This window comes from Zea mays, chromosome 8 (genome assembly GCF_902167145.1).
Source record: "Zea mays cultivar B73 chromosome 8, Zm-B73-REFERENCE-NAM-5.0, whole genome shotgun sequence".
Lineage (NCBI taxonomy): Eukaryota > Viridiplantae > Streptophyta > Magnoliopsida > Poales > Poaceae > Zea > Zea mays.
The window spans coordinates 22,485,917-22,512,712 of record NC_050103.1 but is presented as its reverse complement, the minus strand read 5'-3'; the positions used below and the strand labels follow the sequence as shown (position 1 = coordinate 22,512,712).

General features: G+C 49.1%; 1 protein-coding gene across 1 annotated transcript; it reads left to right on the top strand.

Annotated features, from left to right (window-relative positions):
* The first annotated feature begins 14,160 nt into the window (after nucleotides 1-14,160).
* LOC103634934 (putative transcription factor bHLH041) lies at nucleotides 14,161-18,313 on the top strand. Its single transcript, XM_008657511.3, has 5 exons — nucleotides 14,161-14,418; nucleotides 14,545-14,632; nucleotides 14,741-15,442; nucleotides 15,575-15,991; nucleotides 17,604-18,313. Exons 1-5 carry the CDS (start codon nucleotides 14,324-14,326, stop codon nucleotides 17,805-17,807), a joined length of 1,506 nt encoding a protein of 501 aa, XP_008655733.1. The 5' UTR covers nucleotides 14,161-14,323; the 3' UTR covers nucleotides 17,808-18,313.
* The last annotated feature ends 8,483 nt before the right edge of the window (nucleotides 18,314-26,796 follow it).

Here is a 26,796-nt window from a genome sequence, read left to right as displayed (position 1 = left end):
ATATATATATATATATTAGTTACCAGAGATACATTGCACAGTCGATTGAGATCAAACCGTCCTAGCTAGGCCCAGACACGCCGCGGTGACGTATCCATAATTTTACTATATCACCTAAAACTTACATATACATTGTATTTAATCAAACTATTCGACTAAACTATTTGATATTTCAGTAACACCCCGTTTGGATCATTAGAATTGAATTCCATTGTAATAATAATAATTTAGTCATATATCAATTAAACTAATTCGATTTTATACAAAAATATATTTATATATATTATTATTAGCAAGTTGTTTAAGATATTTATGTGCTACATTTTTACTATAAATGAGTGAGACGAAGAGTGTCATGTAAGTTACAGAGTAGAAACAAATTCTACTAATCCATAGAATCATTTCACATCCTCTACCCCATGAATTTAAGATAGGCCGGCTTATATCTAAACTTTATAAAGTGGTGGAATATCAAATTCCAAACTAAATAGGTTACTTTATTGAGTGAATTCTAATTCCTCTAAAATGAAGGGATCCAAACACCCCATAATAGTTTTAGAATTTAAACGTTATTTGGAATGCATACACTAAATTACATAATAAATCTTGTGTTTAAAGATTAAGTTAAAAACAATAATACTAAGTCTTAACTTTTAAAAAGATTAAGCTAAAAATATTCACAAACTATAACATAAAATAGATGAAAAGCTATATTAATAGTTTACAAATTGTAGTGTAGGCACGGAAAGGAGATTTATATAACTTTTAGCTTGAAATTTCTAAGATACACAATCAATGTCTTGATTTAAGTCTACACCTAACAGTCTAGCATTTAGAGACATCTCACGAGACGTGTCCGTCGAAGAATTTGAGCTATCGATTGTTGGATTATCAAATTTATGATTATTTTGTCCGTTAAGCAGGACATCACAATACTTCGTTAAATAGGACCTGAGACCATAGGCTTGAAAAACACACAAAAAACACAAGCTGTAAGACAATTAGTGCAATATTCTTTCTATATTAAACATTTTTAAATATTTTTTATTCGTCCCATAAACATTATATATATATATATATATATATAGTGTATACGTTACACATTATGAGGTATGCCAGAGATACACATACCTTCTAGCTACGCCACTAGCTACACTAGCTAGACGTCACATCGCTCGTATTTTATTGAACTTCTATTATTTTTTCCAACACCACCGTCAGTGTCATGCTCCATGACAGTAATTTTCACCGGCGAGAATTAGCTAATTTTCACAGGATATGATGATCAACGGAAAGTGGTCTGATTAATTTTCGTCCGATCAGCCGACAAAAACTATCATGCTTAATTTTCGTTGGATGACCATAGCCAATGGAAATTATCCTGTGCAGCTACAATTTTATTCTTTACATCTATCAACAAAAATTACATGTATCTATATTTATATATCTAATTACGACATATTTTTTCCACATGGCATCATATACATCTACAAATACATAGATCATCCACATCATATATCCATCACATAAATCATTCATATCACATTCATCATATACATCGTCCACATCATATATATCCATCATGTAGATCGTTCATATCGCAAACACCCACTACCGGAATCAGCTCCTTTGCCGTGTGTCTGAGACACACGGCAAAGGCTATTTTACACTCGGCAAAGAACGCTCGGCGAACTGTACATCGGCAACAGCCTCTTTGCCGAGTACTTTTTGTCGGGCACTCGTCAAAGACTTTGTCGAGTGCCATTTGGCACTCGGCAAAGAAAAGTCACCGTCACGGCGCCAAGTGACGGTGACGGATCCTTTGCCGAGTGCCTTCTGTGGCACTCGGCAAAGAGGCCAATTTTGCCGAGTGTTTGCTCGAGAGGCCCTCGGCAACGACTGGTCCAGTAGGCCCCACCGCCAGTCCCTGTGCCGAGAGCTCTAGTAGGCACTCGGCAAAGGAGGCTTCTTTGCCGAGTGTCTGGTGGACTGGCACTCGGCAAAGAACCCTCCAGTGGGCCCCTTTGCCAGTATCTTTGTCGAGTGCCTTGGCAACAGCACTCGGCAAAGATGTCTTTGCCGGTTTCCAGGTTTCCTTCTTTGCCGAGTGCCATGGTCAGCACTCGGCAAAGATGGCTTTACCGATTCCCAGGTTTCCTTCTTTGCCGAGTGCCATGGTCATAGCACTCGGCAAAGCGACCCTTTGTCGAGTGTTACACTCGGCAAAGTGACCAGGATGTCTCTTTTTTATTTGCTTTTGTTGTTCCATCCAAACAAACAAAAGATATATATCATTCACATCACATTATATATCAACACCATATATATCACAAAGTCTCACAAAAGTCTCACAAATATAAGTCAGGATCATCACAAAACAGATATAAGTCTGCATCATCACTAACATCACCAAGTATCTCACAAGATAAAGTCTAACTAACATCACCAACACTCATAAAGGTAAGTCTGGATCATCACAAAACAGATCATCAACGAGGTGGGCATCTGGACTGGTTCGGCGAAGGGCTGGACGAAGCATGAGGGTTGTTCGACGCCGCCGATTGACCCTGCACAGAGAAGAGATTGTATGTGTGAGAACATATGAATATATATCATGCAGTACTAAAATTTTGATACTCATAGGAGTAGTGAACTCTGTAGGGTCAGCTGCAGGTAAGAACGGAGGTGGTGGAGCATGACCTTGTGCGGCGCCAAGGCTCTGCATGTACGCGAACATCTCTGCCATCCTTTTCTCCAGCTCCTCACGTTGCCTCCTCTCATCATCTAGCTGAGTCTGTAATATTTCGCCCTAATGTTACGATAATGCAAAGAGAAGATATATAAAAATCAATGAACGATGAATAGATAAGGAATAACCTGGAGTTGCTGGATACGATGTTGTGAGGTGTCCTGCCGAGGTCGTATGGCTGGGCTCACGCTCGTGCTCCTTGCTCGCACCTGAGAGAGAGTGGGAGTGGAGGACGAGTCGATTGCCCCGTCGGCAATCCAGTACCGCCCATGCCTCTTGCCTCCTCCGACCCTCATGAGGACATCTCCGTCGATGTCCTCGGTCCTCGGATCGTAATCTGGCCCATGGACCTCCTTGGCCATGGCGGTGTACTCACTGAGTCGGCTGTGGATGGCGGGGTTGGTGTACGCCTCGGGCCCGTCATCCGGGTTGTAGGTGACGTCGGACGTCGCCTTCCCCTTGTGGGCCATGGCATATGCCGAGAACGTGGAGCAAGGCGCGCCACCATGTGCCGCCGACTGCGAGAAAACCAACGAGATGGTTAGAAATCATGTCTAATCGAAAGTTATATACCTAAATAAAAAAGAGTGCGTACCCATGCTTCCGCGTATTTGCCCAGGCTGCGGCTGCCTTGATGGTGGGAGGGACCTTGCATCAGCAAACGTCGTTCCCGGCTAGCGTTGTGCGCCTCATCCCACTCAGCCGAGCACCACCTCTGCACCATCTGCTCCCAGCACTCAGGATGCGCGGCGCACCAATGAGGAATCATCTAAAAAAATATAAGTACACCGCATATCAGAAGATAAAAATAAGCATATTTAGTACCAATAATAAAGTTTTGTATTTACCTGCAACTACTGGTCCGGAGTCAATGACATGGTTCGGGCGTCCTTCTTGTTCACCTTCTCCCCAAGGACGGAGCCGTGGTAAGTGACGATGGCCTGGATGCGCGCCTCGTAGTGCATGTCCACGACGAGCTTCTTACAGCACGTCGTAGACACCACATCCGCCCTGGCCTCGTATCCAGCATCGCACCTGAAGAAATCCTACATACAAAGACGATGTATCCATACATTATTTCAAGAATATGCAACAAATGCGACTTATTAAATAATATAGTGCGAGGAAGACTTATCCACAGCTCTTGCTTCACCCGCTCCGCCTTGTTGTTGAATTGTCTGCCGTCCCGATCTACTGCATCGGGGGCGACGGCGTAGTGGTCGAAGGTGTATGCTGGGCTCGTCACTCCGGCGTACTCGACAAGTCCAGGGAAGTGTTCCCGGCATAGAAGGCCGAGGATGCCATTGGGGTTGCGGCCGTGACCCCCTGCAGTCTCCAAAACCATCCAAGACCTGTCCAAGTGATTAAGATGAAGTATTAGTTTCTATTATTAATTTGAACATATAATATGAAAAAGCAGCAACAACATCTAAAGTTACCTACCTCTCTCCATCGGGTCGTATCAGCGGACGTCTGTCACGAAGTATGGGTCGCTTAGGGAGGCTCGCGGGACCTCGCAGGTAGATACTCCTCGAACCTGAGGAGCCAGAACCTGAGACGTCCTGCTGAGCGGCGGCGTCGTCGTCGTCCTGCTGTGCCGCATCGACAGCGGCTTGCTGCTCCACCTGCTACTGTACGGCGTCGTCCTGCTGCACCTCCTCCTCCGTCCTACGGGTGCTCCTCCTCCCCCTCCCCCTCCCCCTCCTCGTCCTCGTCCCACCGCCCACCATCTTTGTCCAACAACCTGCAATTAAGAGTAAACAATTAAGCACAGATAAAAAATATGTATTTAGAAACATATGCAAAATAAATGAAATATAGCATTACATCGATTAAAAATAATCTTCATATGTGTCCGGGTTAGCCAGATCATAAGTGTCATCATCACTATCAACCATTTCATAGTCAACATTATCTGAAGGCGCAATTTCGTCATTGGCATTGCCTTCAAGTATTTCTAAGTCATTCTCATTTTGCACCTCATCATCCTCGTCATCAACAACCATTTCAATATCTACTTCCATTCCGATCGCTTCGGTTAAGTCTATCTCAAATTGCCCTTCGAGCCCATCTTCTTGAAGAACTCTCCGTCATATGTGTCCGGGTCTAAGTTATAATCTTCATTGTTTGGAACAGGTAATTTAGCGTGCGGTGATACCTTATACACAACATCCCAACCCTTAAGATGTTGTTTCGTTTGGCACGCATATGGAAGATAATACACTTGTGTGGCCTGTTGGGCCACAATATAGACATCGTCTCCTGGTAAGGTGGAATCCTGACGAATTTCGACTAGCCCAAGATTAGAATGTGTCCGTCTCGTAACTTCAGGGTCAAACCAATGACATTTGAATATCACTGGAGTAAGAGGTTTGGAACCATAAAAATTGAGTTCATATATTTCTTCAATTCTTCCATAATACTCGACCTCGTCAAGCCTGGACGTAAAGACTCCAGAACACGTGGTTTTTCGATTGGGCCGACTTTGGTCGTAGCTTGTTGTGCGAAAACAGTATCCATTGACGTCATACCCAGAAAATTTCCCGACCCTATAGGCAAAGCCATTGGCTACTTGTCTCAACTCGGCACTCATAGACGGCTCTCTTTGGCCCTGCAAGTTCAAACACGCTAGATTGTTATATTATTCGCACGTAAGAGCAACTTGAAATGACAAACTAAGCACGTACCTTATGTTTAAACCAGGAAATGAAATCGGGCAAACCATTTCCCGCACCCTTTCTAAGAAGGGTATCATATTCCTGTGGAGTTGGGTCCCTTGATCGACGCCAGAATTCATGAAGAAATTGCTCCATGTATGGCGTCACCTCTTCAAGGTTGGTCAATACATATAGCATGATATGGCGCCACTCTTCATGTCTCAGGGTCTTGGTGGTCGAACCACTCGCGCTTCCGAGTTGCCCTCGAAAAATGCTGAGGTTCGATTCATTGCCGCCATCATTGTAACGAGGGGGTGGATTATGCACGCTCGGCAGTTTGTCACCATAGTAAGTTGTTGTGAAGTTTGACACCTCCTCCAGTATGTATGCCTCTGCAATGGAAGCCTCGATTTTGCATTTATTTCTACATTTCTTTCGGATACTCTTTAGACATCTCTCGATTGGATAGCACCAACGTCCCTGCACGGGCCCCCCCATTCGTGCCTCATACGGGAGATGAATAATCAAATGCTGCATCGGATTGAAAAAACCGGGTGGAAATATCTTCTCCAGCTTACACAGTAACACGGGTGCCATCCTTTCCAAGTCTGCAATCATGGTCCGAGCTAACTCTTTTGCACAAAGCTGGCGGAAGAAATAGCTCAACTCTGCAAGCGCTAGCCAGACATGCTCAGGGACATAGCCTCGAACCATCGCCGGAAGAATTCGTTCAATCCATATGTGGAAGTCATGACTCTTCATCCCTAAGACTCGCAGAGTAGATAAGTTCACCCCCCTACTAAGGTTAGCTGCATACCCATCAGGGAACATTAACATCTTGATCCACTGTAGTACTTCCTTCCTCTGGGCCCTGCTCAGGACAAAATCGGCCTTAGGCCTTCTCCATGTCTTACCACCACTAGGCGGCTTCATCTCTTGGTTTGGTCTATCATATAACTCTGCCAGATCCACTCTTGCCTTTACGTTATCCTTTGACTTATCAGGAATCTCCATAATTGTTGCCCAAAGTGCCTCAGCGACATTCTTTTCAGTGTGCATCACGTCAATGTTGTGTGGAAGGAGCAGGTCATCATAATAGGGGAGCCGAGTCAAGCTCGACTTATGTGTCCACATATGTTGCTCACCATATCCCACAAAACCACCTTCTGGGTTAGCCACGAGACCATCTATCTGTTCGCGAACTTTGGCACCAGTCATCATTGCAGGGTGGGCGATCTGTCACCACGACACCTTTCGTAAAGTTCTTGATGTCTAGTCGGAATGCATGGTCAGGAGGGAGAAATTGTCGATGTTTATCGAATGACGAATATTTGCCACCCTTCTTCAACCAAATGAACCTAAGAGCTTCCTTGCAAAGTGGGCATGGGAACTTACCGTGAACACACCAGGCGCAAAATAGCCCATACGCCGGAAAGTCATGCATGGAGTACTGGTACCAAACATGCATTTTGAAGTTTGTCTTCGTAGCTCGGTCGTACGTCCATACCCCTTCCTCCCAAGCACGGACCAATTCATCAATCAAAGGCTCCATGTACACGCCCATTTTATTCCCCGGGTGTCCAGGAATTATCAACGACACGAATATGTTCTGTCTTTGAAAGCATACGCCGGGGGGGAGATTGATGGGGATAACGAACACGGGCCAACATGTGTATGGGACAGCGGTCATTCCATAGGGATTGAACCCATCTGTGGCCAGCGCAACACGAACATTACGAGCCTCTTTGGCTTTCTCATGGTGAATGACATCAAAGTGGGTCCATGCTTCACCATCGGATGCGTGAACCATCTTGTCAGGATTGTATCGTTTGCCTTTTTTGTGCCATGTCATCTGTTTCGCGGATTCCTCTGTCATGTATAGATGCTGGATCCTCGGTATGAACGGAAGGTGGCGTAGGATTGTCACGGGGATGTCGAGCTGCCTCTTCTGTCCATCACCAGAGTCTACCTCCATGAACCTAGACGATTTACACTTCGGACATTACTTTGCCTCAGTGTGTTCTTTCCTAAATAGGACACAGCCCTTCGGACAAGCATGTATCTACTCATACGTCATCTTGAGTGCACGAAGGAGTTTCTGTGCCTCGTACATGCTCTTTGGCAGAATGTGATCCTCCGGAAGCAGGCTGCCAATAACTGTCAACAAACCATCGAAGGCGTCTCGACTCATGCTATACTGCGACTTGAATGCCATTATACGCCCAATGGCATCCAGTTGAGAAACATTTGTCTTGCCGTGAAGGGGTTTCTGTGCCGCGTCAAACATGTCGTAGAATGCCTTTGCGGTCGCCTTTGGCTCGTCCTCCGTACATCCTTCGGCGAACTGTGCCTCGTGATAGTCGTTCAACATGTCCGCTACCCTGGCATCAGCATCGTAATCCTCGACGCATTGTCTCACCACCTCCTCTCTCGTGCGATGCGCTTCACCATGGAAGATCCACCGAGTATAGTCCGGCGTAAATCCATTCTTCCAAATATGTTCTACCATGGCCTTCTTTGGTTTTCTTTTCCGGTTGTCACATTTGCTGCACGGACAAGGGACTAGGCTAGCTCCTTTAGCAGCTTCGCCATATGCCCGTTCCACGAAAGCATCGGTCTTCCTAATCCATTCAGGGGTGACATCATTACGTCGAACGCGGCCCGTGTACATCCACTCACGGTCCTCCATCCTCTAACATATATAACCGAGTATAGTTTAATATAGACATGTAATGCATGTACACTACGTTCCTACCTTCTAATAGGTGATGATAGGTCCTAATCCCACCCGCGGTTGCGTAGATGGAGTTAGTTTCCATGCTCTACTCCGATCCGAGATAGAATTTCGGCAGCACCTCCCCGTTGTTCTCCGGATACACGTCCTGGCAGGGAGAGTGTACTGTCCGGAGAACAACAGGGAGGTGACGCCGAAACTCTATCTCGGACCGGAGTAGAGCATGAAACTAACACCATCTACGCAACCGCGGGCTGTCCAAAAAACATGGACAATTCGAAACTGATACATTTGTAGATATGCAAAGATCTGCATATCTACACCGTATCTCTTTCGAACGGGAGACGCCTAACTGGGTTACGTGATCTACGACCATGATGCGGAAATAGAGGTTATACCTAGGGTGTTGGTGGAGTCAGGCTAGTGGGGCTGTGGCGGGTCGGTGCAGTGGCGACGCGACGCGGTGCAGGCAGACCCGCAGCGGCTAGGAAGACAAGTATCTTCTCTATAAAAAAGAAACACAAGTCTATTAATACAAAAAAAATATTGCCAAACTTTGTTCATATGAATTCACATCAACGACCGCCATCCTTAGGACCACGCATGCCATCGGCAAACCTACCACTACTTGTGCCTATCTACCACTATCTAACATATATCGACAAAAAAATCGGCAGCACCTCCCCTGCACGGGGAGGTTTCCAAAACCTGCAAATAAAAGTAGCAGCACGATGGCTGATATTCACAGGTATATCAACGACACTAGGACATATATGCAATGCATTGGACATCATATATACAAGTAGTCGAACCACATCTATCACAAGGTTTATGATTTTAGACTCAAATTAGTATCATAAATATTGTTATTTTCCTATAGATATAGTCGAATAACATAATGCATATGCAATATTTCGAACATCATATATATACAATTAATTGTAGAGTAGTAGTACAAGCTTTGATCAAGAAAAAAATTATACCTATTCGAGGCCGGGGCCGGCGATGATGGTGGACGCGCGGGTGGCCGGACGGCGGTTGCGCGTGGACGGCCGGGCGCAGGGAGTAGCGTAGGCGACCGGGCGGCGGTGGGCCGAGCTCGTGGGAGCCGCCGGACGACGATGGAGGGGCGGCAGCCGAGCGGCGGCGGGCGCAGGGAGACGGCTGGGCGGCAGCGGGCGCAGGGAGGCGGCCGAGTGGCGGCGGACGCAGGGTGGTGGCCGGTGGCCGGCCGAGTGCGTGGGGGCGGCCGCGGATGGCTTTGGTGGCGCTCGGGCGAGGACGGGCGGCGACGGGCGTCGGTGTCACGGTGGGAAAGTGAAAGGAGAATGAAGGAGAAGAAGAGCCCGCAGGTCTGTATAATTAACTTCTTTGCCGAGTGCCCGCGATCTGGCACTCGACAAAGATTTTTTTAAAATTAAAAAATATACTTTACCGAGTGCCTTTGATCTGGCACTTGGCAAAGGCTTCTTTGCCGAGTGCCTGTCTGTTGGCACTCGGCAAAGACTAGACTTAGGGTTTTTAAAAAAAACTTTGCCGAGAGCCGCACGACAAGCACTCGGCAAAGCTTTCTTTGCCGAGTGTCCAAGCTGGGGCACTCGGCAAAATATATTTAAATTTTTTTATTTTGTTTATGAAACTTTTTGTGGTATGTTCCTACACTATGTAGACCTACATGTACCATTTTAGAACAATTATAACTGTGTTTTCAATAGCTAGTAGATTTAGTTCGTTTATTTGAATTTCTTCGGAAAATTTAGATTTGAACTGCAAGTCACTCGAAACTTGGAAAACCGTGCATGCAAAAATGATATTCATGCTACTTAGCACAAGTTACGACCGATTTCAGGAGCGGACCGGAAACTGCGAGCAACATGCTCACTAAACATGGCCGTGAACTTGTCATCCACATGTTTAAAAATTGTATAAAACACAAACAAAGTCGGAAAATCATGAAACTTGTCCACGTGTTATGATATCATATGTACAGGCTGCGATAAAAATTTTAGAATGTTTGGAGAAAGGAGTGCGGCACTATGTGTAGAAACCTAAGAGAACTACACATGAAATCATAGAGTTTCAATGTGGATCTCTTAGGTTTGTACACATAGTGTCCCACAACTTTCTCCAAACATTCTAAAATTTTTATCGCAGCCTGTACATATGATATCATGACACGTGGACAAGTTTCAGGATTTTCTGACTTTGTTTGTGTTTTATACAATTTTTAAACATGTGGATGACAAGTTCACGGCCATGTTTAGTGAGCATGTTGCTCGAAGTTTCCAGTCCGCTCCTGAAATCGGTCGTAACTTATGCTAAGTAACATGAATATCATTTTTGCATGCACGGTTTTCCAAGTTTCGAGTGACCTGCAGTTCAAATCTAAATTTTCCGAAGAAATTCAAATAAACGAACTAAATCTACTAACGATTGAAAACTCTGTTAAAATTGTTCACAAATGATACATGTAGGTCTACATAGTGTAGGAACATACCACAAAAATTTTGGGAGACAAAATCAAAAAAATTAAAATAAACTTTGCCGAGTGTCTATAGTAGACACTCGGCAAAGTATGCTTTGCCATTGTCTACTATGTGGCACTCGGCACAGAACCTCTTTGCCGAGTGCCAGTCGTTGGCTCTCGGCAAAGATTGACGGCCGTCAGCTTTGGGACGGCCGCTGACGGCCGTTTGCCGAGAGCCCCCTTTGTCGAGTGTTTGACACTCGGCAAAGTTGTCTTTGCCGAGTGTCGTCCTGTACCGAGTGTTCAGCACTCGGTAAAGGTCGCTTTGCCGAGTGCCTAACTTTACCGAGTGCGGCACTCGGCAAAGCCTTCTTTGCCGAGTGCCCGACAAAAGGCACTCGGCAAAGAATACAACACTCGGCAAAGCATGCGATTCCGGTAGTGACCCATCACATATATCATTTGCATCATATGTCTTAAAGTATAATCAATTATTCAAGTATTAACAGTTTAAAATAATATAACAAGTATCGATATTCACACATACAATTAGTATGAATCTAGATTCATCAGATGGTTAAACTTGTCTCTGCTACCTACACTACCGGACACAGCTCCTTTGCCGAGTGTCTCAGACACTCGGCAAAGGCTATTTTACACTCGGCAAAGGCTTTGCCGAGTGTTACACTCGGCAAAGAACGCTCGGCGAACTGTACATCGGCAACGGCCTCTTTGCCGAGTACTTTTTGTCGGGCACTCGGCAAAGAACTCGGCAAAGAAAAGTCACCATCACGGCGCCAAGTGACGGTGACGGATCTTTTGCCGAGTGTCTTCGTAGGCACTCGGCAAAGGAGACTTCTTTGCCGAGTGTCTAGTGGACTGGCTCTCGGTAAAGAGTCCTCCAGTGGGCCCCTTTGCCAGCCCCTTTGCCGAGTGTGCTGGGCGGCACTCGGCAAAGGTAGCTTCTTTGCCGAGTGTCTTGACCACAGCACTCGGCAAAGAAGGCTTTACCGGTTCACAGGTTTCCTCCTTTGCCGAGTGTCATGGTCATAGCACTTACATAGTTACAATTGAATTAACTAACTATGAAGTAGTAGTATAAAAACTCCAGATTATAAATAGTTACAACTGAATTATATTGACTACACTTACATAGAGTTTATCTAAATTTACTAAGCTTCTCTAAAATTTGAGATAGATTCACTAATTTGCACTACACTAACTAAGTTTCGCAATAATTGAACTAGATTGATTATTTTTTCTTAGAATTGAGCTAAATTGGTTAATTTTGCTAAATTAATTAAGCTTAGATAGAATTGAGCTAGGGGTACAATTAAGTTCAATTCTCTACAATTGATGTAGGTTTGTTAAAGATGGGATTACCTGAGCTTAAAGGATTGGCGGAGGAGGACTCTATTATGGCAGTGACAGAGAACCGAATACTACCTTATGGTGTGAAAAAAATATCCAAATAATCTATGTGCTAAATGTAAAAGTCCCATCAATGAAATCACTATGGAAATCATATTGACAAGTTGATTTCGAGACATTCCAAATTCTTCGATTATCTTTGTTAACCATATTGACAATTGTGTGAGGTAGAACGATAATAGTACGATATATGTGTGATGATGTGACACGGCTAGGGTTAGTGGCAAAGCTAGAGTAAATTAGGGGATGGTGCATATACCTTGAGGATGCATAATAACAATTTACATGTGATGCATATATGGTGAAACTTTGGTCCAAACCACCATATTTCCAATTTTTCATGGGTGCATGTGCACCCCCTAATTTCTACGTAGCTCCGTCCCTGGCTAGGGTCAAGGTCGTCACGACGTTATCGTTGGGATCCTTCATGGATGAAGACCTGCCCCCTCCTCTGTCCAAAGACGTCACGAGCACCATGGTGACCCCCTACCTAGGACACCAACTGTCGTGGTTTTGAAAACCAGGGGACAATAAGATTTGTGTTTGGCAGGGGTGCTAGCGCGGACTCATCCAAATGCTGAATCACTGGGACTCAAACAATGAACTTGGGATACGAGGGTTATACTGGTTCGGGTTCGCACCATACTCCAGTGTAGTGCTGATCGTAGTATTGCTTTGAGCGTGTTACAACATGTATACTTGTGTGTCTCCAGAAGAAAGAGGGCCTGCCTTTTTACAGTTCAAGGGTAGGACCTTACAGGGGTGACTTGCTCTCTACTTGGTATGAGGTTGATCTATTGCATCCGCTTGATGTAGTGCTCCTGTTGCTACGCTATCTGTAGGGTGATCGTGTGTAGCCGTACTCTTGGTATGGCGCACTGTCTCGGTCGTTCGCCATACGAGTCCCGCGAGTCAGTCCCATGGCCCGGTAGCACGTAGCGTAGCATCGTTTGTCGTCATGGGCCTACGTCATTTGCCGGCGTGCGTAGGCATACATCCGGTATGGTGTATCTGTTACATCTTTTCTGATATGTCAGTCACTGTAGAGACTCTGATGTTGATTTCCCTTCCACTCAGATTGACTGGCCCTATTCGCCAATGGGGGTTCGTCTGAGACAGTACGTGGCGAGGTGTCATGTGACGTCTGTCAGACACCTTTCGAAGTTGTACCCGAGGACTGGACTTAGTTTGGTGATAACATGTCTTGTCCAGCCGACTTGGGCTTGTATCATTGGGTTCCCTTATGCTAGTCTCTAGTAAGGTTGCTCGGCAGAGACCTGGTCGTTCGCTTCGCCTCGCAATGTTGTTCGACAGGGACTTGGTCGTCCGCTCTATCTCAAAAGCTAGGTTGCTAGACAGGGACTTGGGTCGTTCGCTCCACCTCGCAAAGTTGCTCGGTAGGAACTTGGTTGTCCCCTCTGCCTCGCAAGGTTGCTCGACAGTGACTTGGTCACCTGCTCCGCCTTGCAAGGTTGCTCGGCAGGGACCTGATTATCCGCTCTGCCTCGCAAGGTTGCTCGGCACAGATCTAGTTGCCCGCTCCGTCTTGCAAGGTTGCTCGGCAGAGACTTCTGCTTTCTAAGAGTCTTCTTAGGCTTTGTTCGTGCACCCGTTCCTAAGTGCCCAACATCTAGTATCGCAAGTACATCGAGATAAATAATGGCGGCGTCATAAGCGTCCACAATCTTACTGTGGAGAGAGACGGCGACGGCTAAGATGGTTGTCTTAAGCACGTCAGCTCGCTCCTCTCCTCTTATATAGACCTATGTTATTGAGTTTTTACCCTAAATTCTTATGAATCATGATTACTCCTCATCCCATCCCATCACGGATGGATCCAAGAGCGGTTAGTTGAAAAGAAGATTTACACTGCTAATAAGCCCATTCTCTGTACCTCTCTTTTCCACAGGGTGGCCAATTTCTTTCTCGCAGCGTAGCCAAACCAAATTGACCGTAGACTCCACCCCCCACCGGCCGGTCGCCGTCGCTCCCCGGCCGTGACTTCACCAGTTTTTAATTTCTCACTCCAAACCAGCACGTGCCTTCTCTTCCTGTCGATCCATCCTTCGTCAATTGTCCTTGTTCATGCATAGCAAGATATATATATCTGCATCTATCTATATATATGTGCATCCAGACCACGGGCGTTCCTCCATATGTCCATCTCTGATCACTATGCAGCTTTGGTAGATGCTTCTCTTCTCCTGTGGTAGTCGTCTAGCTCGTCACTATTTGAAACTGGCCGGCGTTGTTAAAAAGAAGAACCAGGTAGTACGATAGCATACATGGACATGGATAGCGGCAGCTGGCTCCATGGCTATGCCACCACCAACGCCAGCGGCAACAACGGCTTCATGTGCGGCTACGCTGCCGGCAGCAGGTATGTATGTATGGTTTTCCTGGCTCTCAAGTGGTTGAGCGCTCTCTTGCTCGATCGATCGTAGATTATTGTTCTGGTAACTTGCTGATCGATCTGACTGATCATTCTGCACGCGCGCGCGCACAGCTGCAGCCCTGCAGAGCAGCAGCAGTGCATGGAGGACGAGCAGCAGCAGTTTCTCGTCAGCTCGCAGATTCAGCACCACCTCAACCAGGCAAGCAAGCAAGCGATCGACCGACCGATTTAATCATGAAATCATATAAATTCCGTTACAGAGATCCAGGACGCATTCTTATCGATCGACATGCACACGTCCATGCAGATCAGCATGCGCATGAACATGGACGACGAAGCAGCAGTCGTCTACCACATGTCTTCCAACGGCGGTGCCACCGCCATCGACATGCACGACCCTATCGTGGACGGCCTCCTCGACGACCCGCACCACGGCGCCGGCGGCCGCGCCTGCAGCAGCTTCCCTTCGTCGTCGTCGTGCTCCTCGCTCTCGCTGCCTGCTGCCTCTGCATCCCTCTCCTGCAGCCCCGACGACCCCGACAGCTCCTCGGCGCATCATATCCTCGCCGCGCCGGCCGCGGGCGGCGGCAACCAGCAGTACCCGGAGGTCTCCTCACACGTGCCGTTATTACCACCACCACCACCACCACCCGTCGTGCCATCTTACGACCACCACCACCAGTACACCGACCTTCACGCGCCGGCGCCGGCCAAACCCACCGGTGCGTTCAAGCACTACGCGCGGCACCTTGGGCCGAAGAGGCCGCCTAAGCCCGGCGCGTGCGGGCAGCGGATGTTCAAGACGGCCATGTCGGTGCTGTCCAAGATGCACGTGGCGGCGAGGTACAGCCAACAGCAGTACTACTACCAGGCGGCCGCTGCCGCTGAGGCGGCGCAGCCGCCGCCGTCGGTGAACCAGCTGCAGCACATGTTCTCGGAGCGCAAGCGGCGAGAGAAGCTCAACGACAGCTTCCACGCCCTCAAGGCAGCCCTTCCGCCCGGCGCCAAAGTATGTATACGTCCGTGTCCGTCCATCGGTCCTTAATTGTGTGAGATGTCATGATCTGTCCATACATGCATGCACGCATGCATGAGCTTTGTGCCGAACGGGCATTTATTTGCTTCTCTTATTCTCCGGCAGAAGGACAAGACGTCGATACTGATCAGGGCAAGGGACTACGTGAGGTCACTGGAGGCCAAGGTGGCCGAGCTGGAGGAGAAGAACAAGTCGCTCGAGTCGCGGCTGACCCGCCGCACGGACGGCAGCAGTGACGACGACGACAACGGCTCCGGCGAGACGACGAAGGTGGAGGTCGAGATAACCAGGACGGCGAACGAAGAACTCTGCACGGTGAAGATAGAGGTGAGATCGCCGCCGGCGGCGGCGGCGTCGCCGTGCAATAGGACTGACGTGGTGGTCAGGACGCTCCAGTGCCTGAAAGAGCAGATCGGAGATGGCGTCAGCCTGGTGGCAATGAGCACCAGCGGCGGCGCTGAGCCGGCGGCTACCGGAGTGAAGAACGCCTTTCCACGAGCTGTCCTGACGATGCAGATCAAGGTATATACTCCACCATCCAATCTGTCCCACATGACATGACGAGCGATCGTCTTAGAGATTTGTTTAACGTGACAACCGGTTTCGATCCTCTTCAGGATCACTAAAATAGCGTGCACCATTAACTGACGATCCATGATTCAGTCTGACATAAATGCAAGAGTACTGGTTAACTATAGTTATTGCCGAATCATAGCATTTTCATCTGGATGTGATAGATGAAGAAGGAAGTACACAAAGCCAGCGCAATACATGCGAAAGTCGACTTGATGTTTGAATACATTAGAGCTAATAGTTAATTGGTTAAAAAATTACTAATAGAATTAGCTAGCTAACAATAAATAGCTAGCTAACTATATATTAGCTAATTAGCTAAAAGTAGATAATAGTTGAATTATTAGCTAAACTGTTTGAATGTACTCAGCTAATTTTGGCGGCTTACTATTAGATATACTGCATTCAGACATGGTTATATTATAGAGGAAGATTTAGTTTCTCAGCTGTGCACCAAAGTATACCATGCATGCATGTGGTGCAAGATGAAGACCACTTAGACCGTGTCCAGCAAGTTAACCATAAGGTCCCCTAAAACACTATTTTGTGTTGTAGATTATATTGTTTACATAATGAAGTTTAAAATATGAGATGAGATAGAAGATAGGATGATAGAAAACTGGCTAGCTGGGCCTGGGTACGTAGAGTAGACCAAGAAGATAGGAGATGACGTGCAAAAGGTTGATGAGGGAAGCAACAAACGGACCGAAGAATCCTTTGTTGACTAATACTATTTTTAATAGGAGACCCTAAACTCTTCTCTATCCTGAATATAGAGAAGAATAATTCTCTCCTCTATACTGTCTAACGGTGTTCACTAAAGCACTGTTAAATATAGAGGACACTCCTCTATCCTCAAAATATAGAGACCCTCTCTCATGTTCTCTATCATTTTTATAACAGATTAAACAAAAGTTAAAATATGCATAAGATACTTTGAGGATATGACAAAATGGGTACGTGTAAAAATGTGAGGAGAAATATTCATAAAACAGGTCTTAATTGGTTGTATAGAAGACTAGAACGTTGTTAAAAAGAGACAAGATATAGATAACATAATCTTTTAGATTAGTCTGTAAATGGTAGAGATATAGATTCTGTTTGTTTGGTTGTTTGGGACTACACTAGCTCTTAAAAAATGGTAAAGTTAGTGGAACGGAGGGGTAATTTAAAAAAAAAAACATCGCTAGAGATAGTTTAACAAAACAACCAAGGGTGCACATGCATAGTTCGTTTATGTAAAATCCAACAAGATACTACAAAAAGTAAAACGAAATTACAGAGTAGACAAATTCGTACATGCATGAGCGCACAGGGCCAAAAAAAAAAAACTGCGTGCCGTATGAACGCGCTCTGAACTTCCTTGGCATATTCTATATCTCTCATTATTAATGTAAACAAGTTTACAAGCATGCGTTGCCGATTTTTCGTCCGTGATCTGTCCACGCATGCTTAGCTAGGCTGACATCGACACTACCTGTGACTGTGAAAATTAAGTTAACAACTTCAACACCTACTGTACTTGGTGAAACGACTAACGGTGCGCTGCTGCTTGTCGCAGTCGCCAGGAACCGACTGGGAGGAGCAGCCGGTCAAGGACGCCGTGGCCAAGGTCGTCGCCGACGCGCTGACGACGACGACGACGCCGCCACTGCCACCCGCGGCGGCCACCACCGTACCGCCAGCTGCTTCGCCGGGGCTTCTCATCAACGACTCGTCATCAGCTAATAATTCATTAACAATCCGGCCGGCCATAATGAAATAGGGGGCGTTGCCCTTTTGGTCAAAAAAAAAAACAATCCGGCCGGCCGGCGGCCAGCACACGCCGCTCGTGCGCGCGTGCAGCGCCGTGAGATGACTCGCACGCGCCGGCACTAACGACCGAGACTGGACGCCACGCACGCCCGCCCGCCCGTGCATGGATCCTGCTGACACCTGCCAACAACCCACCACCGCCATTGCTAGCAGGCTCACAGGTCAATGGCCGCGCGCGAGCGAATGGAACGGACACACACGGGCACCATTGCGTGGCAGCAGAAGCATGTTAATCAATCCGGACTTCTCTGAGTGTATATTAATATTTAGAGTCGTCTTAGAAGGGCGTGTGAGTGTGACTGTATATGTGTAATCTATCAGTCTCGCCATGCATGAATGTAGCTTAATCAATGAGTTGTCTCTCTCCCTCCCTCTTCTAGTTCAGAATGTTAGAAAACGAAGGGACTAAAGCAAATGATGCGTATACTTTTTATTCGATGGTGGTGTGTATTTATACATAGTGAAACGACTGAAAACTTGTCCGTTCGCCATGGACGGTTTCCTCGTCGTAGGAGAGAGGGAGAAGGATACCTGTTCGGTAACAGGATTTACATTAAGGAATATTATTAACACTAATCCTATTAACTAATGACTGTCGATCTTGATTAATCTCTACCTTTGATATTAAGTGTGTTTCTTTCTCCGGATTGCTGACGTGGACGAAATCATTTTTCCTTAACACTCCCCCTTGATTAAGTCCATCAAATGAAAATCCTGCATTTAAAATTTCTACTATACCTCATATCACCTTACAAAAACCATGTGGGAAAATTAAGAGTGATATGGTATACGCTCGTACTAATATTGTCTCATTAAAAACTTTATATGATAAAAACTCTTTGTGAGAGAAAAATCACATAAAGAAAAGAGTGCAATATGATGTGAACTTGTTATGTATCCGTGAGAGTTACTCCACCTGAATTTTCCAAGTCTCTAAGTCTTCTCATACCTATACCTTCAACATATTTTGAAAATGTAGAGTAAGGTAGGGACTTAGTGAATAAATCTGCAAGATTGTCACATGATTTAGTCTGCAATATATTTATTTCTCTATCCTTTTGTAATTCATGAGGGAAAAATAATTTTGGAGCTATATGCTTAGTGATATTGTTCTTAATATAACTAGTTTCCATCTGAATAACACAAGCTGCATTATCTTCATAGATAATGGTAGGTGATTCTAGAGAACCTATACCACAGGATTGTAGTATATGATTAATCATTCTACGAAGCCATACACATTCTTTGGAAGCTTCATATAAAGCAATTATTTCAGAATGATTTGTCGAAGTGACTACCAAAGTTTGTTTGGTTGATTTCCAAGAGATAGTTATTCCACCATATAAATAAACAAAGCCTGTTTGAGATCTGGCATTGTGAGGATCTGAAAGATAGTCAGCATCTGTATATCCAATTAAAGTCGAGTCCTGGCCTCTTTCATATAAAAGACCAAAATCTCTTATACCATTGAGATATCTAAGGATATGTTTTACGCCTGTCCAATGACATTTAGTAGGAGCAATGTTGTATCTTGCAAGTAGATTCACTGCAAATGCAATGTCCGGCCGGGTACTATTTGCTAAATACATAAGCGCACCATTTGCACTTAGATATGGGTAATTTGAACCCAAAATCTCTTCTTTCTCCTCTCTAGGTCGGAATGGGTCTTTCTCCATGTCAAGAGATCTCACAACCATAGGAGTTTTGGAGGGATATGAATTATTCATATTAAATTTCTCCAATATTTTTTGGACATAGGCTTCTTGATATATGAATATGCCAGAAGGCAAATGCTCAAGTTGTAAACCCAAGCAAAATTTGGTTTTACCCAAATCTTTCATTTCAAATTCCGTCTTTAGATGATGATGTGCTTCATTTATATCAATATCACTTCCAATAATGTTAAGATCATCAACATATACTAATATGATGCAAAAACCTGATGTGGATTTCTTAATGAAAACACATGGACAGTCATCATTATTAGTGTATCCTTTTTTGGAAAGGAATTTACTTAAGCGTTTGTACCACATATGCCCTGATTGTTTTAAGCCATATAATGACTTTTGCAATTTTACACAATACATGTTACGATTTGCCTTTGAATCTGGTACATTTATTCCATCCAGAACCTTCATGTATATATCTGAATCTAATGACCCATATAGATATGTGGTCATGACGTCCATCAACTGCATAGATAGACGATTTTGTACTGCCAGTGATATTAAATATCGGAAAGTGATGCCACTCATCACTGGGGAATAGGTTTCTGTATAATCTATTACAGGTTTTTGCGAAAAACCTTGTGCTACTAGCCTTGCTTTGTATCTCACCACTTCATTTTTCTCATTCCGTTTTCGAATGAAGACCCATTTTATCCAACAGGGAAGACACCACGAGGTGTTGACATGACTTCCGAGAATACTTTTTGTCGGCGTTTCGACCCCGGGGGGTCCCTGGACCGACGAGTAAATTGTCGCTGCGTGTCCCAGCCCAGATGGGTCAGCGCGAGACGGAACACAAGGGGGGAAAACAGTAAGGGGAACCGCGGCCTCGTGTTGTCCTGCGCCCCGGGCGGATGCGCTTGCAGTAGGGGGTTACAAGCGTTCGCGAGGGAGAGAGAGACGGAGGGCGTGAGACTGCGCGTCAGCCCGTTCTCCCGCGCGGCCACCCTCTCGTACGAGAGCCCTGGACCTTCCTTTTATAGACGTAAGGAGAGGGTCCAGGTGTACAACGGGGGGTGTAGCAGTGTGTTAACGTGTCTAGCAGAGAGGAGCCAGAGCCCTATGTACATGCCGATGTGGCTGTCGGAGAGGTGTTGGAGCCCTGTTCATGTGGCGTCGTGGCCGTCGGAGGAGCGCTTGAGCCCTGTAGAAGCACAGCTGTCGGGGCTGTCGGATCCTTGCTGACGTCTCCTTGCTTCCGTAAGGGGCTGAGAACCGCCGTCGTTATGGAGCACGCGGGGTGCCATCATTACTTGTTTTACCGGGGCGAGCCAGATGGGACGCCGGTCTTGTTCCCCGTAGCCTGGGCTAGCTAGGGGTAGGGTAATGATGGCACCCCCTTGTGGCATGGTCGGTCCGAGCGAGGCGGTGACTCCTCCGAGGTCGAGGCTGTGTCCGAGCCCGGGGGTCGGGCGAGGCGGAGACCGTCGTCCGAGGTCGAGGTTGAGTCCGAGCCCTAGGGTCGGGCGAGGCGGAGTCCGTCGTCCGGAGGTTGAGGTTGAGTCTGAGCCCTAGGGTCGGGCGAGGCGGAGACCGTCGTCCGAGGTCGAGGTTGAGTCCGAGCCCTGGGGTCGGGCGAGGCGGAGACCGTCGTCCAGAGTCGAGGTTGAGTCCGAGCCCTAGGGTCGGGCGAGGCGGAGTTTCCTATGGCGCCCGAGGCTGGACTTGGCTGCTGTCAGCCTCACCCTGATGGGTGGCACAGCAGTCGGAGCAGCGCAGGCAGCGCTGTTTTACTGTCAGGTCAGTCAGTGGAGGGGCGAAGTGACTGCGGTCACTTCGGCCTTGTCGACTGGAGAGCGTGTGTCAGGATAATGTGTCAGGCGATCCTTGCATTAAATGCTCTTGCGATCCGGTCGGCTGGCGAGGCGATCTGGCCAAGGTTGCTTCTCCGCGAAGCCTGCCCGAACTGGGCCTTGGGTGAGTCGAAGGTGCACCTGTTGCTTGAGGAGACCCTCGGGCGAGGCGTGAATCTGCCTTGGTCTACTGTTCCTTCCCGAGGCTGAGCTCAGGTGAGTCGAGATCGTGTCCCTTGAGTGGAAGGAGCCTTGACCTAAATCGCGCCCATCAGGCCTTTACAGCTTTGTGTTGATGGGGGTTACCAGCTGAGATTAGGAGTCTTGGGGGTACCCCTAATTACGGTCCCCGACAGTAGCCTCCGAGCCTCAAAGGGAGTGTGGGTACTCGCTTGGAGGCTTTGTTGCACTTTTTTGCAAGGGGACCGGCCTTTCTCGGTTGCATTTCGTTCTGGTGGGTGCGCGCGAGCGCACCCGCCGGGTGTAGCCCCCGACGCCTCGGAGGAGTGGGACTCCTTCGAGGTCTTAACGCCTTTCGTGATGCCTCGACCGGTCTGGTCGTTCCCTCATGCGAACTGGTCATTGCCCGGGTGCATAGTCAGGTTCCGAGTTCTCGGGCTGGTATGTTGACGCTGTCAACGGGTTGGCTGGAGCCGGGTTTGCGAGAGCAGCCCCCGAGCCTCTGCACAGGGCGAGAGGACGGTCAAGGACTGACTCGGCTTTTTTCATACGCCCCTTCGTCGCCTTTCCGCAAGGAGGAGGGGGGGAGAGCGCCATGTTGCCCTCGGAGGGCGCCGAACATGGTGTCTCCGGTGAGTTGCTAACAGGTGATCCGAGTGGACGCCTGTGCCCCGTTCGATAAGGGTCAGCTAGTGGCCCATAGGCGCGCTCCAAAAGTACCTGCAGGTGATTTGCCGGACTCGGTCCCATTCGATAGGGTCCGAGGGCTCGATGCCTCCCTCTGATGGGATTCTGCTACAGAATCGCTCCTACTGGTCTCGGAAATGTCCTAGGGTACCTCGGGAGCGTAGCCCGAGCCTTGGTTATGTATCGAACGTACCCAGAGTCATCCCTCACTCTGCGTGTTCTGGGGCGGCTGTCGAACCCTTCGAGAGGCCAGCCTGCGAACCCCTGATCAGTAGTGGGCGTGGAGCCCCAGTGGCCTGAGGCGGCTGTCGAACCCTTCCGAGGGGCCAGCCTTCGAACCTCTGACCAGTAGTGGGCATGGAGCCCGAGTGCTCTGAGGCGGCTGTCGAACCCTTCCGAGGGGCCAGCCTTCGAACCTCTGATCAGTAGTGGGGCTCGAGGCCCGCTTCCTTCACGGAGAAGGATCCCTTTCGGATTATCCCCCTTTCCCGGTCCCTGTAGCAAGAGAGAGAAAGGGGAAGAAGAAAAGGATACGAAATTGAACGACGTGGTGCACCTTTTTTTGACGCGGTCATTATGGCGGAGGTGAAGCGTCGCCCGCTTCGCCTGCCAAAGGTGTCGCCTGCCCTGCCGCAAAGTTAATGAGACGGGACGAGTGGTTCGCGGGGCAGCCGTTGTGCGTGCGCGAGCCGTTCGAGGAACGGAACACGGGCGCGTCGTCTTCATGTCGTGGGAGAGGGCTCTCTCGCTGTTCCCGGAGAGGACGTGAGCCTGCAGACGATTTGACCGCCGTTTTCGCTCGCCTGCTGCTGCCATTACTGTCGGCCCACTTCTGGCCATATCGACCGTCGCGCCTTCTCCCGCGGCTGACTGACCCATGACCGGCGTGCCTGGTTGGCACTGCTGGGCCATGCGTAGGGTTGCCTCGAGTCGAGGCACCGATTCTGCGGTCGAGGATGCGCGGCACTGGCGCGAGTGGCGGTGCAGTTTCTCGCACGTAGTAACCGGCGCGCTGGTTACATGACGTGTGGGCCTGGGCCTCCATGTTGGATGCGTCGAAGTCGAAAGGGTGCACCCCCTTGGTGCAGTTGTATGCCGTCTGCATGGCAGTCCGCCCTTTCACCCGCTGGTTTGGGCGAAGACGGAGGAATGCCTGTAACCGCTAGGCGGTTACACGCTCCGCGCGCGGCGGTTTGGCTTCTTCTGTCCTGGGCCAGCTTGCATGTCGTGTGGGGCCCAGCCCCCGTGTCGTGGGGGGAGGACCTTGGAGCGTGTTGGTGAAGACTCAGTCCACGACGGCTGAGGACGCAAGTGGGGAGAGACGTCTTTAAAAAGGGATCGACCTCCTGGGCGGTAGCCATGCCTTCGCACTTTCCTCATGCGTCGCGTCCTTCTGCCTTCCGAGCCCCCGGATGGGGAGCGCCCGCGTTGTCTTCGTCTCGTTGTGGAAAGAGCGCAACCTCGTGGAGGTTGGTACCGTTCAGCCATCGCTCGGCTTCAAGGATTTTTGTCGTGCAGCTCGGCTGCCTTCCCCCACCAATGGGCAGTTTGATGGAGAGAAGCAAGTCGGGTTGCGGCCTCCACCCCGCCCTCAGCTTCAAGGATTTTCGTCATCCGGGCTAAGGCGGAGGAGCGCACCGAGTGGGGGGTTGCCTCCGCGTGGGTCGGTAACCATTTTCTTCCCCCAGCGTTTGGGGGAGAAAGGCATCCTCCAGCCCTGCGGAGGCTTCCTTCAGCCATGCGGGGGAAGGTGAACTGCTGCTTCCTGAGCAGGGTGCAGCGTTCCATCCTTCGCCCGAGCGGCAGTCGCGCCGCGTATGGGCCGGCCACGTCCAGGCCTTCCTCGCGCTGACAGCCGCGCCAGAGGGTTGCCCAGCACTTCATATGCCGTGAGGGCGATGCTCATGTTCTAGAGAGGCCTCGACGAGGGCGGGAGTGAGGACCTGCCGATGCGCTTTGGAGCGGCCGGCGCTTGCTGGTGCGGTGTTGGTGGACAGGTGGTCGCCACCGTCGGTGCTGAGGTGGTGGCAGCTGGAGAAGGTTTCTCCGCCCGCACCCCTGGACCTCCGTCTCCCTGGCTTGAATGGCTGGTTCTCGTCCATTGTGGGCGAGAGCTTTTCTGCCGCAACGTTTGCCCTGAAGCCGCTGCTGCAGCTGTCTTGCCGCCCGGGACGGAGGTCGTTGTCGCTGCTGCAGGAGTGGGCGGCGGTGAGCCGCTTGGAGTTCGTCGTCCCGCGGGCCTCCTGGTATGGAGGTTGTTCATACCCGCGGGAACCAAACCGGAGTCCCGTTTGTAATGGCACCTTTAGTGCTGGCGTATGTTCAATGCGGCTATCGGGGCCTGAACATCTGTGTATTTGGGCGTAAAGTCGTGTTTCTTCCCCATTTTGAGCACCAGGACTCGCCTGTCGGCTAGCTGGACCGCTTAACCAAGTGCGAGTTGCCCTGTGCGGAAGGTGATGAGTGAGGTATCCATATCCCAGAGGCGTAGGAGTCCCTCGGCTCGGTCGGCCTTGCCGCTCAAGGCTTCTCTTGCTTAGTGAAGGAACCCTCGGCTGCTCTGCGATGAGCCAAAGCCGGAGGCAGCGGTGTCAGCATGGACAGAGGCGGAGTTGGCTGGAGAAGAAACTTCGTCGGCCCAGGAGTAGGGGACTTCCCAGGCCGAGGAGGCGTTGCAATGGCGGCTGGGACCTGGCCAGGTCGTCCACTAGCGGGACCAACCTTGGAGTCGGGCTGCCGAGGCCATGAGCCGGGCTGGTGTCCTCGGGGAACAGCTGGCTGAGGCTACGGAGCGGTCGGTCCGGCCATCTTCTTGGGTCGGGTTCCTGCAGGAGGCCCTGGCGGCGATGGCCCAGGTGCGGTGCTAACATCTTCCTTCGAGGTGGAGATCCTTCGACCGTGTTGCCGTCCGAGGCTGGGTCGGATTCCGCTGAAGGTGGAGTCGATGCCGAGGGTGCTACTGCTTCCCCTACTGACGTCTGAACCTGCAGGAACAGTTTGTCTGTAGTGTGCGTATGTTTTTTGCGGCCGCCGAGGCCCAAATATATCATCGTCGTGTTGTAAAGCTATGTTTCTTTTCCCCTTGTTTCGAGTATCAGGACTTGTTCGTCGATAACAGAATCGTTTATCCGAGTAAGAGTTACTTATCGCAGAAGGTGATGAGTGAGGTATCCGTATCTCGGAGGCGTAGGAGTCCCTCGGCTCGGTCGGCCTTGCCACTTACATGTACTCTTACTCGTCCGTAGGATTCTGTTATCGATATAGTCGAGATGGCACGAAAAATCGTTTCGGCCAAAAAAATTTCGAGCGCTAAGACTTGTTCGGACAGCGGAATCGCTTATCCGAGCGTGAGTTACTTATCGCAGAAGGTGATGAGTGAGGTATCTGTATCTCGGAGGCGTAGGAGTCCCTCGGCTCGGTCGGCCTTGCCTGCTTACGTGTACTCCGTCGTTTTCAGGATTCCACTATCGAAGTAGTCGAAAAGCACGAAAGATGTTTTGGCATGAAGACTTTTTCCAAGGAAAATTTTGACACAGAGGGGGTTCCCCCCTTCTAGCCCCCGAGGGAGGGTCGGGCTTTGCCGAGGCAAGGTTGACCCTTCCTTGATGGTTAGACTTTATTTGCGTAAGTGAACGAGGTATATGAACGACTTGCAAACATCTTAAGGGTAGAAGCGACGTAGTTGTCGGATGTTCCAAGCGTTGTTGTAGACCTCGCCTTGACTGTTGGCCAGCTTGTATGTTCCGGGCTTCAGAATCTTGGTGATGATGAACGGCCCCTCCTAGGGAGGCGTGAGCTTATGGCGCCCTCAGGCGTCTTGTCGTAGCCGAAGCACCAAGTCGCCCACCTGGAGGTCTCGGGACCGAACCCCTCGGGCGTGGTAGCGTCGCAGGGACTGCTAATACCGTGCCGAGTGTAGCAAGGCCATGTCCCGAGCCTCTTCCAGCTGGTCCAGTGAGTCTTCTCGGTTTGTCTGGTTGCTTCGGGCGTCGTATGCCCTCGTCCTCGAGGAGCCGTATTCTAAGTCTGTGGGCAAGATAGCCTCGGCCCCATAGACTAGAAAAAACGGCGTGAAGCCCGTTGCTCGGCTTGGTGTCGTCCTCAGACTCCAGACCACCGAGGGGAGTTCCTTCATCCACCGCCTGCCGAACTTGTTGAGGTCGTTGTAGATCCTCGGCTTGAGTCCCTGTAGAATCATGCCGTTGGCACGCTCTACCTGCTCATTCGTCATGGGGTGAGCTACGGCGGCCCAGTCCACCCGGATGTGGTGGTCCTTGCAGAAGTCCAGGAACTTCCTGCCGGTGAACTGGGTGCCGTTGTCCGTGATGATGGAGTTCGGGACCCCAAAGCGATGGATGATGTTGGTGAAGAACGTCACCGCCTGTTCGGACCTGATGCTGTTTAGGGGTCGGGCCTCGATCCATTTGGAGAATTTGTCGATGGCGACCAGCAGGTGCGTGAAGCCCCTGGGTGCCTTCTGCAAGGGACCAACGAGGTCCAGACCCCACACAGCAAACGGCCAGGTGATGGGTATCGTTTGCAAAGCCTGAGC